A 15,425-nucleotide genomic window follows, 5' to 3' on the forward strand; every position below is an offset into this window, starting at 1 on the left:
CATGGTGTTGCTCGCATCGCGAAGATCTCAAACCTAAAGCGTCGCGAAACTCCAAACCTGACGAACGTGACAGCCCTGTCAGAAATGTCGCGACGCTCTTGGTGATACAGGGACGCCTGCGAACCTGTGCCTGATAGCCGTTTGCGCGCCTGATACGATGATGGCTCACGATAGCATGATGGGCGCGTTTATAAGAGAGGCGTGATGGCACGCTGTTTTTGTTGCCCTTTCTTGGTTATCGATCATCGGTTTCGTTCCAAGTCAGTCTTTACGTTCTACATTCTTTTTCCTTGCCCTCCGGTAGGGTAGTTTACTGCTTATTAAACGTTCGTTTCTTGCTCTACAACCAACCACGTATTTTCTATTCTTTTGCTGCATATATATATATAAGACGACACATTCATACACTGAACCGAAGATGTACACCCGCGCCATTACCGTCCTCACTCTGCTCAGCGGCCTTGCTATCGCCGCTCCGACTGCCAAGATCACACCTCGTCAAGGCAACGCATGCTTCATCATCGGCAACGAAGTCCTCCCCGAAGAAACCGCCGATGTAGTCAACCAAATCCAAGCTGCTGTAACCTGCGACCCCAATGCAACGACACTCGAAAACGTCCCCGATGTGACCTCTGGCAGTCAGACCTTCTCCAAAATCGACTTTAGCACCTCTGGCCAGACGCCTCTAGAGTTTGCTACTACCACTTTCACAACAGCGGTGCCGCTTGCCGACTCCAACCTCGAGGCTTTTCAGGACGCTCTTAATGTCTATCTGGCTACGGAAGCTGGTTTGCGTTCTTCGGGGGGCAACTTCGGTTTGATCAAGGCGCCCAAGTTTTTCCTGGAGATGCAGATTAGTAGGATAAACACGGCGAGGGGCCAACCGCCTACGGAGGCGGGACTGCAGATTGATCACTTGAAGGACAAGGTTACGGAGAATGCTGTTCGAGAGGATCAGGCCATTCTGGATCAGGTCGCACAGTTAGCTACTCAGGTGTCGTAAAGTGGACGAAGGAGTTGTGGTTAGAGTGATGGAAGGGTTGAGGGCTCTTCGCAGGTCTTTGTCAATCTTTGTTCGTTGTGTATCACATTCGTCAATTAATCAACATGATACCCATGCAACCATCTCACAACTTGCTATCTGCACCAGCAGGCTTATCACCGGCTCGCCATCCCGTCAGTAACGCACCCCCATCCATCTGTACCGCATTACCTGTGATATGTGCACTAGCCTTGCTGCTCAAGAACAGCACCAGCCCGCCAAAGTCACTGGGTTTCCCGATCCTGCCAGTCGGCTGTGCCGACTGCAACACATCAGCGTACTTCTCCAGGCCAAAGTTGGTCATGCGGCTGGGAAAGAGACCCGGACAGATGACGTTGACCATGATATTCTTGGGAGCGAGCTTCGAGGCTTGCATTTTGGTGAGATGGATGCAAGCAGCTTTCGACGGGCCGTCTATTTATTACTGTCAGCAAGGCAAAAACAGGAAACGGTTGGGAAAGGGGGTCGGAGGAGAACGTACAACTAAACGGGCCATGTCCTGGTTTACTCAAGCCGCCGCCCTCTCCTGTAGTAACATCCCCAGTCGCGATACCAGCTACACTAGCGATATTGATGACTCTGGAGGGATTGTACATATCGGTTCCCTTTCGCAACAAAGGCTCACACTCGACCGTCATATAAAATATGCTCTTCACGTTCAGGGCGTAGAGCTTGTCCCACGCATGCTCTGGATAGTTGTAATAGTCGTCTCCCCAACTCACACCCGTATTGTTCACCAACACGGTCAGCCTATCCGTCTGCTTCTTCAGTTCGTTGCAGAGGGCCAGGCATCCGGCTTTGTCCTTCAGATCCGCGACGATGTAGGAACAGTGGCCCGGGCCGAGGGCGTTGAGGCGGTCGGTAGTAGAGCGCAGTTCGGATTCTTTGCGCGAGGCGATGAAGACGCGGGCGCCGTTTTGGACAAAGGCTTGTGCGGCCATTTCGCCGAGGCCGGTTGCGCCGCCTGTAACAAGGACGACATGGTTGGTGAAGTCGAAGAGCGAGGAGACGCGCAGGTCGTCTTTGGATGCCGCGTGCGTCATTTTGGGGGTGGTATGTAAGGTTGCACGGTGGGTGAGAGAGTGGATCAGGTGTTGTTGGGGCAAATGGATTACGGGTGGATCTTAAGGGGGCATGTGTATATACATAGACACGCGCGGACGCGTAATGGCCAATTCAACATGTCGGCAGAGCTGTGGTGGAAAGATAGTGTGAACCTCGGCATCTTCGAGTTGCTATGCGGGGTGCTAGCGCGTCCCGCCCACTCCACCTTGAACAGTGACATAGCTTGTCGCTGGATTACATAGTCGATGCTTTATGTAACGCGTTTTTGACTGGCCCATCCGTGATATCCTGAGGATGGATCACTCATCGCCTGTTCCGCGCTCCGCTTTTAGCTCACGCAACCTCTCTACCGGGTTCTCTGGGTTGTCACAATCGTACTTGATCGCATCTTCCAGATGACTGATAGCAGCGTCCACATCCCCGAGTGCTTTGCAAACTTTATGCGCCTTGAAGCTCAACAAAAACTTTGTCTTACGAACCTGTTTCTGCACTGCCTCCGAGGCCACAGATTCTTCCCGCGCAAACAACGGCTTACTCGACAGAAGATTAATCATCTCTTCGGCAACCTTGCGCGCCTCTCGAAAGAATGTCACTCCATCAGATGCATCCGCTAGCCCCAGTCTCAAAAGACTTTGGATGAGTTCCGTAGCGGTTTCGCAAGTCAACATCCATAGCATAAGTACCCTGTCTTCTATCCACGGGCGATGAAGATCTCCAAAATTGTTGCGCATCTTGTCCAAATGGCAATCGTAGACTAGGCGGGCGTATTTGCAGGCCATCTTGTATTTCCTGACTGCGTTCTCTGGGTCATCGTTACTCGCGTGCTGCCTGAACATGTCGATCGTGGTTAGATAGTATGCCGCAGAGTATTGTTCCTGTAAGCGCTTCCTCAAATCTGCTGTCATGAGTGGGGGTATCACGTCGTTGGTGATGATACCAAGGAATTTATGACGGAAAGGGGGGTCCTTCAGCCAAGGGCTCACGAGGATCTCTAGGGCACGGTCTTTGGAAAAAGAGAATGTATCGAGAATCGTGAACGCTAGGGACTTGTCCATTTGCCTGATAGATGTGAATACATGTATAGATTGAACAGTGCGTATTACATGCACTCACCAATACGTCCGATGTCTGGCGATTTGGATCAACTGTATCATGCTCGTAGCTGGCATCAAGTAGCATGGCGCGCTCTCTGGTTCTAGCTCGCTCCGAAGTGCGCAGATGTCCCATTCCATCGCGACGGGAAATCTAGAGATATCTTTCTTGATGGCCCCCGTGCAAGATTGTAACTGCGAGATGAGCGGCAGGCGTTCGACGCGCTCATCGAATATGGAGCCGATGAAACGCGGTTGATTGGTCTTGACAACCACGCACAATTGCCTAGTCAGAAATTCGAATACTTCTGTATTGACTTGTCGGTTCAGCGTGAGCAGCTTGCATATTGGCGATGAAGGTGCGACTCCTTCGAAGGCTGCTTTCCATGGAGTAATCACCTGAACATTCGTAGCCGGTGGAAGGTAAGTGAGGAGCTCGTGGTAAACTTGTTCGCGGATAGTGACTGGCACGGTAAGAAAGGTGTTCATGGTCGGAGCAGAAGACGGATGTCAATCGAGAAAACCAAGTCGCGTCTCTGACGGGCAGAGAGGATAGAATGATGTAGTTTCGCAAATTAGGTCACCGCACGCTGTTGTAGGCTCTAGCGTGGACCCCACTGTAAGCTTAGGCAGCCACAATCCCCAAAGTTGCCCTCCTTGGCGATGTATCACGCATAATAGCTAGCTCAGCGGATGCAGTGTCATGTCTATCTAAATACATAAGCAATGTGATAAAGCAGTTGATGCTTTGGTAATCCGACTTGAAAGGCTTTTTCTTTTGACTTGTGGTGGCTCATCCATGGTACGGCTATGACCCATAGACAAAAGTGAGCGACTCAATATTACCGCATCACCAACGCCACCATAGCCAATGACCATATATGAGTCAAGAAACAGGAATCTCTTGTGGTGGCTCGATATCGTCTTATGTGTTTACAACTGGAGGCTACCATATTCAGCCGTAACATAGTCTTTCCCTGAGTGGGAGACTGATAACTTGTTGCTAGTTCGACTAGAATGTTGAATACTGACATCGAACACGCCAGGCACAACCATCGGCTTCTTGAAATGCACTTCCATCCACAATGATGTGTCTAGCATGAATGTCGAGCCTCCCAAGTTCGGCACGCGCTGCAGAGCTTTGGCGACTACATGATTCCCATGCGCGATCTTTCCTGGTAAACCGAACACCTTCGCAGCCAGTCCTGATAGGTGTATGAAGTTATAGTCCTTGCAAATTGCAGCCCATCTCAGTGGATCGTCCGTGGACAGCGGTACCTGCGCAGTACTTCCAAACAACGGTGACAACACCGTAGTATGCGCTGTCTCACCAGAATGTCGTGAAATCTTCTTGGTTTGTACTTTGCTAAACTCTAGCATGGTGAAGGTCTGGCGAAATATGGTTTCCACAGTCCCATCGCTCCTTCCGGTTGGAAGATTGATCATGACTTCCAAATCCCACTCGGTGCCTCTTTTCACTCGTCTTGGCTTCTTGTGTACTATAGCCTTCAAATTAGCTGACCTCGTGTCAATAAGCGTCGCTAAGTTGCATAGATCGTGGCGTAGTAATTCATATCTATTGCGGACGTTGACAGCGCCTAGGGGACTGATTGGGCACCAGGGACTCGCGAGGAGGAGAAGCATCGCCGGCTCCGTCATAGCGGACAGGAAAAGCATGAGCTGAGCTGGTGGAATCCTTGGACTCGAGCTGGTTCCCCGGCCAATTGCTACTTGATACCGAGCAACATCCTCCGCATCCATGATGAAAGGCGAATTGAGCTCTAGTCCAGACAGCCTTATGCGCGGAATTCCGGGTATTGTGTACAGAACAGATTTAACAATCATCGCCATAATAGCCAGGACGATCTCCCCCGTTCGAAGTGAGGCAGGAGAAAAGGCCAGACTGACTCTCCTGGGGCTGGACAGCAGAGGGATTAGGCGATACCCAAACGAGACGAGCACGCCAAACAGCATGCCAGCCACAAGCACCAACATCATGGTGCAATATATTTGCAATGAAGTTGATGTGGAACGGTTCGTGCGAAGATGATTCAGGTGTGGTAGGAGTTACCTGGATCTTCTTTTGCTAACCGCAACCATGACATCATCACAAGGTAGCGTGAAAGTCACACGCGTCAGCTCCTAGCCTTTTTCAGACCAATCAGAATGAACACATTCCACCATCGTTCCATCAAAGTAACGTATTTCAGCAATAATCCACGACGAGCGATTTCGATCGTTTGCTCAACCTCTTCGACTCGGTTCTTTCTAGCCATAGCTCATCTGTTCTCGCAAGCCCCATGACGGCACATTTCCTCCAGCATTTCCGATGTCTACAGTCTGGGCATTTGTTCCCAACATGGGTAAATGACCACACTCGTTCACCTCGTGAAGTCAGTAGATGGTTTCGCATAACGCGGAGATGACATGCAGTTATGACAGCGCCAGCTGTAAGCGGTATCTGAAGTTGCACTGCTTGCAAGGTTTCCCATCACATGCATGTAACTTTTGTCAATTCTTAAGAGGGGGCTGGATACCTGGGTCGCGTTGGTTCCGAAGAGATGATGGCGCGATTGAGGAAGGATATCTGATCTGCCTAGTTGTCGTACAGAAACTTCAAAGTGCTGCCAGGTCCGGGGATTACGAAGACTGAGTGTGATATTTTTTGTTTAATCATACTATACCGTTTATATACGGACAGACTTTAGAGTTTTGGACGCGTGGCCTAGCTCGAGTCGACTGCTTACGTTGCTTAGCGTAATTGCTGTGACATTCACAGACTATAGCCAACGGCATTTGGAAACGTTGAATGTCCTGTTCCTCGTTACGTTTCGCTCACCTGAGTGTGGCAGGCTATCAACATGCGCCTCAACATACATAATATGATGAACAGGAGTAAAGAGGAAGCTATAGTTTGGATGTATGGTTTCCTGAACAAAGCTCTAGCGGATCGTGTTCAGAAATATTGCCTGGCATCTCCGCAGGGCTTTGACCGTAGCTTTCCGATTGGTGCTGCCAATCACCGGCCATTTCGATGGCCTGTAGAGGTTGCGCAATCATCCTGAGTATGCTCGGGTCTTCCATCTTGGCATATGAGACCTCCAGGCTGGAAAGAATGTTCATGTATTCCTGCGTTGGCTTCGGTGTGTCGCATCTCACCATTCTTCTGTCTCCTTTCTGAAAGGAACCACAAAAGCACTGCCAGTAGTGCCAGGCCAACAACCAGTCCTACAACTGCGCGTGGCACAATGGAGTGGTCTGAACTTTTTCAAAACAGAAAATGGTGCTGTGATTCACGATATCGTGAGGTCAATCCGTTTGAGTCATTTTCATGAGATAACAGTTTGCTCATCTAAAGCGCTGACAGTCTTCGACGTGGTTGAGATGGACAGGTGGGAAAAGAAGCACCCAGAACGATCTGTGGCACAGCTGCGAGGGCCTTCCTTGACTTGACGTGAAATGATCCAAGCGTGTTCATAGGATGGCGAGGTGTGAGTTGCAGCGGTAGTGCGCGCGCGAAGTCCCTTACAAACTCGTCTGCCCATCTGCTTGAGCATTAACGTCTCGTTTCCATGCCCAAGGTTCCACGGACTTAACCATGTTTTTGAGAACATGGAGATTGAGTTTGATGGCCATCGCCACCATTCTTCTCCTTGTAACGATAACCTCTTTTTCGACTCGGCTCACCCCATCGAAAACGCCCATTCTTCCCCTAAGACACAACGGTCAGGCACCAACATCGTAGCCCAAGCCACAACCATTACCGGCTGGAGGTGCTCAAAGCCCGGATGCGAGCCCGGATGCGTGCCCGGCAACGCCGTCTAAACCAGTAGTGACTCCAAATACTGAGGCTCGCCCAGAGGCGCTGCCCAAAGATCTCCCAACGCAGCGGTGTTGGATGCAAACACAATTCTCTCTCGCCAAGAAGCTGTCAAAAAGACTTTTCGGAGAAGCTGGACTCCTTGGACACGTTATGGATTTTCGACATGGAAGAAGAGTTTGCAAAGGCTTTCAGAGCAGCGCTCCATGTCGACTGCAACCCAAATAATGATCGCGAAAGCGCGATCATTATGTTTGAGATCATCATATGGTATCTCCAAGGTTTCATAGGCGCCTACGACGTCTCTGGCTGCCGTGATGCCCGCCTTCTGAACAAAGCACTCGAAGTGGCGGATATGGCATATGCGGCATTCGATACACCGAATTGTATGCCTGTCTCGAGATGGAAACCAGCGAAAGGAGCGAATGGAGGAGAGCACTGCCAGTACTGTCAGTGTTCATAGCCGAAGCAGCGTCTCCTAGTGTAGAGTTCATTCGTCTTTCCCAGATTGTAGGAGAAATGCGGCATTTCGACGCCATCTCAAGGTTCACGGATGTACTGGACGGGTAGCAAATGTTTCGGTTCACTGAAGTGACCAAATATCAGGAAATGGCGTGAGAAATGTTCCAGGTCATCGATGCGAACACAAAGATCGAGTTTGGCAGTGCCGCACTGCAGGACATCATGACGACTTCATCGGTGGAGAGCGGCAGCATGGAGGTAAAGCCTAGATACCCAACGCGCGTTGAACAAACACTGAATCTATGTTAGAGCTTCTGGCTGGCTGTGACTCTCAAGTACTTCTATCTCATCTTCAGTGATCACGACGAAATTAGCTTGGTCGAGCTTGTCTTACCGATAATGATATGATGACGTAAGGAACCTACGGATGTTCGTTGGGAGCGAAACGACTGAGATATGCACGACGGTGCGTGGCTGCACAACGTTTATTACAACAAAGCATGATGAAACCAGTTCTGGGACGTTCTCTGTTGGTTCAGCGTTCTCGAGCGTATCGTGAAGAATTGTGGTGCCTGTGAGGACGCGTTGGCCGGGCTTGGCCGAATCCCGGAGCTAAAGGTGCACCCGACGACCAAGCTTTTCCCTGAAGCTTGAGCGCGGACGGCGTTGCTTCGAGCGTTGGCCTTCGACGCGCACAAAAGACGCGTACGCTCGCTACATGGCGTCAAGCTTGCTGAAATTTCGCACACCCGAGAATTACGACCTATAATCCCGTGCCAGATGCCGATATGCCTTTCCGTTGACTTCTACTACTCATTTATAGCGCAACCATGCCCGGTCGTTGGTGCTTGACGAACATGATAAGCCTCGGTTTACCACTGCCGAGATTGGAACCTGCCTCTTGATTCGTAGTATGACGACGGATAGCGACGAAAGTGTGACGACGACGGCTAACACCCCTTGTCTGAAACCAAAGGATTCGCGATCAGCCAATAGTCCCATATCTGGGGTCTCCACTGGGGGTCCCCGCGAAAGTCTTCTTCCGAAGGTCCATCAATATGGGGGGAACGGGTACATAGTACGGGGTTGCCACACGAATACGTGTGTTCGAGACTGCTGGCCTTTCTCCCTTGTACCCCATACCCCGCGGTCCACTCATAGGGTCTCAACATTGAGAACTACCCATCAGTCATGGAGAGTGACAAAGAAGTCATCGCAAGCGAGCCGGTTCGTAGTGAGGACATAGAGCGTCTCCCTACTCACGGTACCTATCTCGACAAGGAAGAAGCATCGCATCTTTCAGAGGAGCATCGGCGGTACCTCTTGGAAAGACATGGCACACTTGAGCTCGACCCTATACCCACAATGGGCACGGCCGATCCATACAACTGGCCACAGTGGAAGGCAAGTCGTTACGAACATACTAGCTGAACGTCTACTGACGAAGGAAATAGAAAGTGATGAACCTCTTCTTTGTCGCCTTTCACGCCATGATGTGCGCATTTCCTGCTGCTGCAATTATTCCAGCCTACGAGAGCATATCCGATGAACTAGGTGTTAGTCTCCAAAGAGCATCATATCTTACCTCTTTGCAAATCGCCATCCTTGGAGGCGCTCCACTGTTCTGGCGGCCACTTGCTACACGATACGGACGCCGGCCGATCTTCATCATATCTCTGATCGGCAGCTTGGTCTTCAATGTTGGATGCGCGAAGAGCCAAACGTATACTGCCATGGCAACTTGCCGAGCTTTCCAAAGCTTCTTCATCTCACCTCCGAATGCAATTGGCAGTGCCGTGGTGGTTGAAACATTCTTCAAGCGGGAGAGAGCGAAGTTCATGGGTATCTGGACGGTGATGCTTACCCTTGGTATACCTCTGGCACCGCTTATCTTCGGCTTTGTTACATACAATGTCGGCTACCGCTGGATCTACTGGATTCTTGCGATTGTGAATGGTGTCCAACTCATTCTCTACACCCTCTTCGGACCAGAGACGCGCTTCATCCGACACGGCAATGTGCAACATGCGCGATCCGGGTTCGCGGCCTACAAAGAGATGTACTTGAAGTTCCGTCGTATCGACCCTACACCCATCACCGCCTCAGAATTCATCTCACCCCTTCGACTGTTCAAGTACCCGTGTGTAGTCATTCCGGCTTGCGCATATGCAATGGTCTTCCTCTTCGCATCTGTTCTCGCAACAGTTGAGATTCCGCAGCTCTTTGGGGAAAAGTTTCACTTCAATGCCCAACAAATTGGTCTACAATTTCTCGGTGTCATCGTCGGCACTATTATCGGCGAGCAAATCGGCGGACACTCCAGTGACCTCTGGATGCGATGGCGCGCAAAGAAGATGGCTCCCCTCCGTCCTGCTCCAGAATTCCGCCTTTGGCTGAGCTACTTTGGCATTCTCCTCACCATTTGCGGTGTGGTCGTGTTCCTTGTGCGCACCGAGCAAGCCCCCGATCTGCACTGGAACGTAACACCCATTGTCGGTGCCGGTATAGGTGCAGCAGGCAACCAGATAGTTACCACAGTTCTGATCACATACGCTGTAGATTGCTATCCCGATGAAGCTGGTAGTATTGGCGTGTTCGTTACTTTTGTAAGGCAGATTTGGGGCTTTCTTGGCCCGTTCTGGTTTCCTCCCATGTTTGAGAATGTAGGAATCGCGAACAGTGCTGGGGTTGTTGCTGCATTGCTTATAGGCGTTAGTCTCATCCCAGTCATGTTAACGCACTGGAAAGGACATAATATGAGGGGCCACATGTCGGAGAGAATGTAAAATCAGCACAAGGATTTTCCCTTGTGTTGAGTTTACAGAATTCTCGTGCGTCTGACAAGTACATCATCATATCAATGATACCGAAGGCATCTTGCCAATCAATTGCATCTTGGAACAGCTAGTCTTGTTGTGATTGCGATTTCTGCATGCAAGATCCATTGTGTCATGATATTTACCCATGATGACCTACTCACAGCTTCGCTTCCAACCCTTCCTTCTGGCACAACTCTTCTGCCTCCGCCACAACGTCGACGCCATACACTCGCGCCTGAATGTCCGCATCAGCCCACCTATCCGGCACTTTTCCTGACCCTGCCTTCATTGCCGCGAAGATCTTGTCACGTTCCTCCTTTGCCTTGCCCGCTCCGAGATGCATTTCTCTCCCATTTTCAGCTGCGAGCTCGACGAGTGCCTCCGCCCTTGGTTTCCTCAGCCTCTCATATAGTCGCAGTGCGTGCTCGATGGTCTGGGGCTTCCCGTCGGCGATCCGCTGAGGAGACAGCACGACACCCAACACAGCACCGTCTTCGATCGCCTGGGCAGCACCTTGTGCCATGTGAGGAAGCGTAGGATGGCAAGCATCACCAACCAACGCGGCTGAACCATGTACCCAAGTGATCAATGGGTCATGAACCCTTAGCTTCCACTCGACGACTTCGCCTTCTGGTACTAGATTCAACATGCGATGTATCATGGGGCAGAAGTCACCGTAAACCTCCAACATGGCCTTCTTGCTACCCTTGGTTGTATATTGGGCGTCCGGTGCGCCGGCAAAGTTGATGTCGGGCTGTGCGGTGGAGATATTGTATATTTGCTTGTTGTGGATCGGATAAGCGATAATATGCTTCTTCTCGCCAATCCAGCGTGTCACTGTATCGGAATCGATCAACTTGAGTAACTCGGGGTCATTCTCCATCTGGTCGCGGTTCAGCATGATTCGGTAGGCAGCCTGACCCGAATCGCGAGCAGAGCCGGTGTGACCGAGTTCCTTGAGCATAGCGACGCGTGTAGAACTTTTTACACCATCAGCGCCAAGGAGGACATCGCATTCGGCTTCTTCTGATTCTCCTTCGCCTGTGGATGGCGAAATGGTGAACTTTGGTTTTGCGCCGAAACGCACGTTGGTTATGGTGCAACCCAGTCTGAACGTGATACCACTTTCTTTCTTGCAACCCTCGTACAAGCCGTTCGCCAAACTAGCTCGGTGGCCAACCATGTGTGGATAACCGTACTTTTCCTGGACGTAGCCCAGGTCCACGAACCCCAGCTCATTGTTTGTTGAGCCTTCCCGGATGGATGTGTTTGCGCATTGGACTGCCTCGTCGCGGATTGGTCCCCAGCAGCCTAATTTGTCGAGGATACGAGCCATGTTGGGTGCGAGTTGAATGCCGGCGCCTACAAATCCCATGAGGGGTGCGTTCTCATATATTATGATGTTCTTGTGGCCGGCTTTCGCAAGTGAGAGTGCTGCTGCAAGACCACCCATGCCTACAGTGTTGTTAGATATCATGAACTTGTATAGGAGTTAGATGTCAAAGGCATCATACCTGCTCCAACAATAGCTATCCTTGTGTTTTCCGCCATTCTGGATGTTGTGCTTATGCGTCCTATCACTTCTTGGACAGTACCCGACGATGTGGTAAAGAATAAGAAGTTGGTGATAGAATGTTGTCGTTGTTGTTCGCTGGACAGATCTTTGGACAAATAGAGAATCTGGCAAGAGCTCTCAAGATATTCTCCAGCCGCTTCTATATTCTCGCGCTCTCGTCCTTACTTCAGCTTGTCCACTAGTTCCGAGCTCTTTCCCGCGCACAATGTTCAGCCACCGGAAGAGGTATTAACCGGGTGTATGCGAATCCCAGCGGAGTTCAAGGAAGCAAATACGTCAGTCAACGTCGCAACGGTCGAAGCTCAATAATACCCGCTAAGCATAGACGTGGTCGTGAACATATATCGGAAAAGCTTGAAGGCCCGATTCCGCCTGACGGCGTTGTTGTGGCCAGCCAACACCCCACAGTGGCGGGGCGACGTTTCGAAGGTTAGCGTATCTTCTTCGCCCAGCTCCCTGGCCCCACCGCCGTCGTGAACAAGCGGTGTTCGGCACATGCGGAGTCACGGGGTGCCACGAGAGTGTAGAGTCGCTTTTCAGTCTCGGTGGAGGCCGATTGTGGAGTCACGGGGTGCGGGTGCGGGTGCGCCCACCCTGCATGTTACCATCGCATCGGTCATAATTGCACGATCTGCGAGTGAGGCTCAAAGCATTACTGTACTGGTCATCCGTAGCATGTCAAAATGATGACGGACGCTAAAGTGTTGTTGCACAGGTCGTCACATTCCAATGCTACCTAAGAGTTGGTATCAAGCAGAACTGAGACTACGACCAACGAATGCTTCACCACTACGTCTGGACCACCCTCCACTTGGAGACCCACGGGGAAGCGCGTGCGTCCTGGCACTAGGTTGCTCTTCCTCCGCCATGCTATGCTGTGTGTCTTCGCTGCTTCTTCGGACGTCCACATCGATGATGAGGACCGCTCATCTTAAATTCGGATACTCCGGATATGCAGCCACAGGCGCAGTCTTGCAGCTGAATTGAGTTGATGCTAACTTCAGTTGTTATGAGGCGTAATCAAGTGCTGAATTTATTGGTAGGCATGCAAAGCACGCAGCAGTCGGCTACAAGATCGATGTCGTCTGGACATTTCGGTTCGTCGGTCATACGTCCAAGAAGTATTGGCGCCCGCTCTAGAGTGGTGGTATCACTGATCAAAAACAACGGCTTCCGTGGAATTCGTTCCCAGCGTCCGATGTACGAGAAGCGAGACGATGGCGCGTACGATACTCTAGCAAAAGATTGTTGGAATGCTGTACGTTTCGTAGTCTGTTCACAAGCTACATCAACCCAGCTAGCTTACACACGCCCAAAACCACGTACATACATACAGATCGGGAGTGCGACAATATAGAGCTCTACGTATGTCGAGCCGCAAGCCGACTTCAGCCCCATGGATACACGATGAGGGGCTGCCGTACCCCGCGCTAGCGGCTATCCTCGAATGTGGGGTGACTTCCCGAATCATTGCAAGGGGAGACAGAGAATTTCCCACTCTCTACTGATCCAACGAGGCTGGTTGTTGACTCATCGGCTGCTGCATCGAGGATAGTAGCATACTCATTGAATCCGCATCAGGCCGTCAGGACCACCACTCATCATCGCGTGTTACTAAGTTCGCGTGAAGGAAGAGCGTTCACCCGGAGCTTGCCTCAACTTCAGAAAGCGAGGAAAAGACCGGTGCGGGCATAACGTGACCTTCGGAGCCAGATCAAACACCCGAATACAGTAAGCATTGTAGCTTTCATCAGGATAATAGCTTCACGGAAGAAGCTTCTGCCTTTTGCATCAGCATTTCCTCGCAAAGAAAAGCGTCAGAAGAATAGGGTGGCACGAGAACTGACACATAACAACACTCAACGATGACACGACGCAATTCATTCGATCAAGCATCGGCTGGCTTCCGCGCCCATCTGCCGGACCTCAGCAGTCCGCGTTTCACGACGGCGGCAAAGCAGAACATCTACGAGTATGTCAAGGATATGCAAGACAACCGTGCTCCACCATGGCTATACGACCTGACAAAGGTCTGGGAGAAGCTATTAGAGGAGCCATACAAAGGTATCACGAATGATGATAAAATAAGGGAGGGTCTTTTTGAAGCACGAGACGAAGGCGCAGATGTCGAGAGTGCGGTAAAGAAAGCCGAAGAACTACTCGCCGGTCTGGACAGCGAGCAGAAGAAGAAGATATCATATCCGATCAACGCGAGGGAGTGGAGAGCATGGAGTAACCCGGAGTTCCTTCTAAGGCCATTCGGACTGAGACTGGAAGAAGGTAAGGACATGACGTCTCGGCGCTTAATTGTATATTGACTTTTCTAGTTCCTGAAAGTATTGCACAATCCATTCTGGCAGTGGTAGAGGCATCTCTTTCACCAGAAGGTTACCAGAAGGCTCTTTCAGCCATGCGCGTCAATCATTTCCTGGGCGAAGTCTGCAAGCTACCAAACATCTTGAACAAGTACTCTTACAACTTCCTGTTGTTCGGTACACCCTCTGCCTCCGCTACATCGCCTTGGGGTTGGCTTCTCTACGGTCATCATCTCGACATTGCATGTTTCTATAAAGGGAATCAGGTCATCATGAGCCCGTCGTTCACTGGGGCAGAACCGAACATCATCGACGAGGGAGAGTGGAAGGGAACCAAGATCTTGCACAAAGAAGGAAGCCTGGGCTGGAAGCTGATGCAGAGTCTAAGCCCCGAACAGCAGCAAAAAGCACAAATCTTCAAGAAAATGAGAGATGAAGGCATGAAGCAAGTTTACGGCAATTCCAACAATGACGAAACCAAACGCGATGAGCTCATTACCGATACCTGGGGCCCAGACGACCAGCGCCACCGATGTGGCGCCTTCCGCGACAACCGCATTGTACCTTATGAAGGCGTTTTGGTCTCGTCTCTTGGCTCCTCCCAACAAGAACTCGTTCTGTCCATATGCGAGGAGTTTCTGTTGTACCATCCAACCAAGGCGCGCCAGCTCAAGCTCGAACAGATCAAGCAACACATGAATGAAACGTACTTTTGCTGGATCGGAGGCTTCGGCGAAGACGACGCGTTTTACTTCCGCATACAGAGCCCGGTCATTTTGGTTGAGTTTGACCATCACTCTGGTGTTTTCCTGACGAACAAGGAGCCAGCGAAATACCACACGCATACTATAGTAAGGACACCGAATGCAGGAGATTATGGACAGGCTATCAGGGAAGGGCATGAGAAATTGGAGTAGGTTCCAGACACTGGAAAGAGTCGAATCGGCGTGTTAAGAATTAGGCAGAGAGTGCCTGTATCGTACACCTCGATTGTGAAAACTTCTGTACTGGAAGAGGACGGACATGGGTAGCTAGATATCTCAAAGCGCACCTTTTTCATCTCCAGGCTCTGGGACTCCATTACCTCCACCTGCTGTCTCATTCTCTTTGTTCCTAGTCCCTGGCCTGTAGTCCGAATACTTGACATCCATTTCCAGAACCCCAAACCACACATTCAGCCCGTCCCCTCGCTTCAAGATAACTCCATTCTCTGTATCTCGCATTGTTTCCACACC

At 50.9% G+C, this 15,425-nt stretch overlaps 6 protein-coding genes across 6 annotated transcripts; 3 read left to right on the top strand and 3 right to left on the bottom strand.

Moving 5' to 3' along the window:
- Positions 1-418: 418 nt before the first annotated feature.
- ACET3X_004868 (uncharacterized protein) lies at positions 419-1,003 on the top strand (the record flags this gene model as incomplete). Its single annotated transcript, XM_069451010.1, has 1 exon — positions 419-1,003. One exon carries the CDS (start codon positions 419-421, stop codon positions 1,001-1,003), a length of 585 nt encoding a protein of 194 aa, XP_069306912.1.
- Positions 1,004-1,127: 124 nt separating this feature from the next.
- Positions 1,128-2,085, bottom strand: ACET3X_004869 (uncharacterized protein; the record flags this gene model as incomplete). Its single annotated transcript, XM_069451011.1, has 2 exons — positions 1,128-1,456; positions 1,524-2,085. The coding sequence occupies 2 exons, from the start codon at positions 2,083-2,085 to the stop codon at positions 1,128-1,130; spliced, it is 891 nt and encodes a 296-aa protein (XP_069306913.1).
- A 321-nt stretch (positions 2,086-2,406) lies between these two features.
- Positions 2,407-3,687, bottom strand: ACET3X_004870 (uncharacterized protein; the record flags this gene model as incomplete). Its single annotated transcript, XM_069451012.1, has 2 exons — positions 2,407-3,166; positions 3,221-3,687. 2 exons carry the CDS (start codon positions 3,685-3,687, stop codon positions 2,407-2,409), a joined length of 1,227 nt encoding a protein of 408 aa, XP_069306914.1.
- Positions 3,688-8,970: 5,283 nt separating this feature from the next.
- ACET3X_004871 (uncharacterized protein) lies at positions 8,971-10,266 on the top strand (the record flags this gene model as incomplete). Its single annotated transcript, XM_069451013.1, has 1 exon — positions 8,971-10,266. One exon carries the CDS (start codon positions 8,971-8,973, stop codon positions 10,264-10,266), a length of 1,296 nt encoding a protein of 431 aa, XP_069306915.1.
- A 148-nt stretch (positions 10,267-10,414) lies between these two features.
- ACET3X_004872 (uncharacterized protein) lies at positions 10,415-12,214 on the bottom strand. The gene is made up of 2 exons (XM_069451014.1): positions 11,814-12,214; positions 10,415-11,754 (listed from the first exon to the last, which is right to left on the bottom strand). Exons 1-2 carry the CDS (start codon positions 11,848-11,850, stop codon positions 10,457-10,459), a joined length of 1,335 nt encoding a protein of 444 aa, XP_069306916.1. The 5' UTR covers positions 11,851-12,214; the 3' UTR covers positions 10,415-10,456.
- A 1,526-nt stretch (positions 12,215-13,740) lies between these two features.
- On the top strand, positions 13,741-15,107 carry ACET3X_004873 (uncharacterized protein; the record flags this gene model as incomplete). Its single annotated transcript, XM_069451015.1, has 2 exons — positions 13,741-14,155; positions 14,203-15,107. The coding sequence occupies 2 exons, from the start codon at positions 13,741-13,743 to the stop codon at positions 15,105-15,107; spliced, it is 1,320 nt and encodes a 439-aa protein (XP_069306917.1).
- Between the last annotated feature and the right edge of the window lie 318 nt (positions 15,108-15,425).

Source organism: Alternaria dauci, chromosome 4 (assembly GCF_042100115.1).
Source record: "Alternaria dauci strain A2016 chromosome 4, whole genome shotgun sequence".
Lineage (NCBI taxonomy): Eukaryota > Fungi > Ascomycota > Dothideomycetes > Pleosporales > Pleosporaceae > Alternaria > Alternaria dauci.